General features: G+C 33.1%; 1 protein-coding gene across 1 annotated transcript in view; it reads right to left on the bottom strand.

The window, feature by feature from the left end:
• Nucleotides 1–220: 220 nt before the first annotated feature.
• Nucleotides 221–2068, bottom strand: part of HELRODRAFT_184317 (hypothetical protein) — a gene marked incomplete at both ends in the record, with an annotated part of 6997 nt that continues 5149 nt past the window's right edge. Inside the window, one exon of the mRNA XM_009022178.1 lies at nt 221–395. Coding sequence (XP_009020426.1) covers nt 221–395 — 175 coding nt within the window. The remainder of the gene's footprint in view (nt 396–2068) is intronic.

Below are 2068 nucleotides of genomic sequence, written 5' to 3'. Positions count from 1 at the left end.
AATTATACGACAACACAACATCAACAACAAATTAACAATAACATCATCACAGCAACAACAAATTAATAACAACAACGACAACAACAACATCAACATCAAATTAACAACAACATCAAAGACAGCAACAACAAAACTAATAACAACAACATCATCACAACAACAACAACAAATTAATAACAAAAACAACAGCAAACACCATCAAACACAGCAAAAACGCAACCTGCTGAATTTGAATCTTTGCGGCCACAGTTGACATGAAGTAGACAATGATGCCACTGGCGACATTAAGAAGGAACATGTGGATCCAGGCAGACCCTAAGGTAGGTACGAGGTTATTGTTCAACTCCTGTAGGGCTGTAATATCCGTTTCCGGATACACCTGGCTCTTGCAGTTTCTGAGATGGATGGATGATTTGTTGGGGGGGATGAATTGTATCTTTTATTTTTTATTACATATTGGACGAGGAATTTCTTTTTGTTTTTTATTATACTGCTCTGTCAGTAAAAGATTCATTTTAGATCATCGATTTTTATCAGCGCTGTAGCAGGAATAAATTTTTTAAAAATAATGTTAAATAATATTTAAAAATGTTTGTTTACAGGGATTTGGCAGTGAAACTACTAAACTAAAAATTTAGATGAAGAAGATGAAAAACACGGTGAAAATTAATTTATAATGATTAACAACTATATAACAACTAAAATTGTTGTGTCGAAAATGGTTAAATGTTTTAAAATATACTCTTCGGAAAGTAATTTTTTTTATTTTCAAATGGGAGCCCGTATCAGTTCTGGAGACAATGAAATGAAATGAAAAGATATGATTTATTATTCCTAAAAAAATTTTAAATCGATCTTAAATTTTTAAAATATTAAACTCTATTTTATTAAAAATAAACAGAAAAAAAGAATAAAACAAATTGTTGATGATGTCTTTCATTTGTGGTTTATCATTTGGTCGTAAACATTTTTTTCAAACAATATTATTCTACAGCCACAACACTATTAAAAAAAACAATCAATAGTCGTAATTACTGCATTAAGTTAAAGGTTAAAGGTCTATAATAGTAATTACTGTATTAAATTAAAGGTCAAAGGTCATATACATTTTTCCTAGATTCAGAGGAAGAACACACAAACGGTCTATATGAATACGTGCAAACGACGCACCACAACAACACATGTGAGTGGAAAGAACCTTCTGTCGTATTCGAACCGGGTCGCTGTGAAACAGAACCATGTGCCTTTGACTACTAGGCCATCACGCCCTCCAGTAAAATGCATTACAGTAGAAACACCAACGATCATCATTATCATCTTACTGTACCACATCACAATCAGTAGACCATCGTCGTCATCATCTTCGTCGTCATCATTCTCATTCATTTCAATATGGCCAACTTAATCGCATTTCTAAACTTCAAAAATGTCATTCAATATATTTACATAAATATTTATTCAAGTGAATAGACCGCGAAATAAAGAAGCGACAGATATATGCTGACAAATATATGCTGTCGAACATTGTGGTACCTATGTATGTAATTCATTGCTTGATCTGTCTAAAATTGACTATAAATCAAAACACACACACACATTCACACAGTTTCACACACACACATTCACACAGTTTCACACATACAAACGCACACACAGTCTCGCTGTTTCACAGACACACAAACATACACACATAAACAAGTGTACAACAGACACTAGCATGAACAAACCAACACACATATGTACAAGCAAATTCACACATACACACACTTACTCGGATTGCAACTCAATGGATCTCTCTTTACAAATCTAAAACACACACGCACATATACCCACACGTGCACGCACACGCACACACACACACACACGTAATGTTGTATGAAGAATGTGAAAATACCCAAATGTACTTTGGGTATTTTCACACCGATTCAGTGTAGCATGAAAGCACAAGTACAATTTTCCGCTATTTTGGTACAACAAATAGTTTGAACGTATTTTACGAATGAATGAATTAAGTAATTTCTAACTCTTTTTGATTCATTTTTCACTTTTCTTTTATCTTTGTCTTCCT

This window comes from Helobdella robusta, assembly GCF_000326865.2.
Source record: "Helobdella robusta unplaced genomic scaffold HELROscaffold_302, whole genome shotgun sequence".
NCBI lineage: Eukaryota > Metazoa > Annelida > Clitellata > Rhynchobdellida > Glossiphoniidae > Helobdella > Helobdella robusta.
The sequence above is the reverse complement of the archived record's forward strand: the minus strand, read 5'-3'. Positions and strand labels throughout refer to the sequence as shown.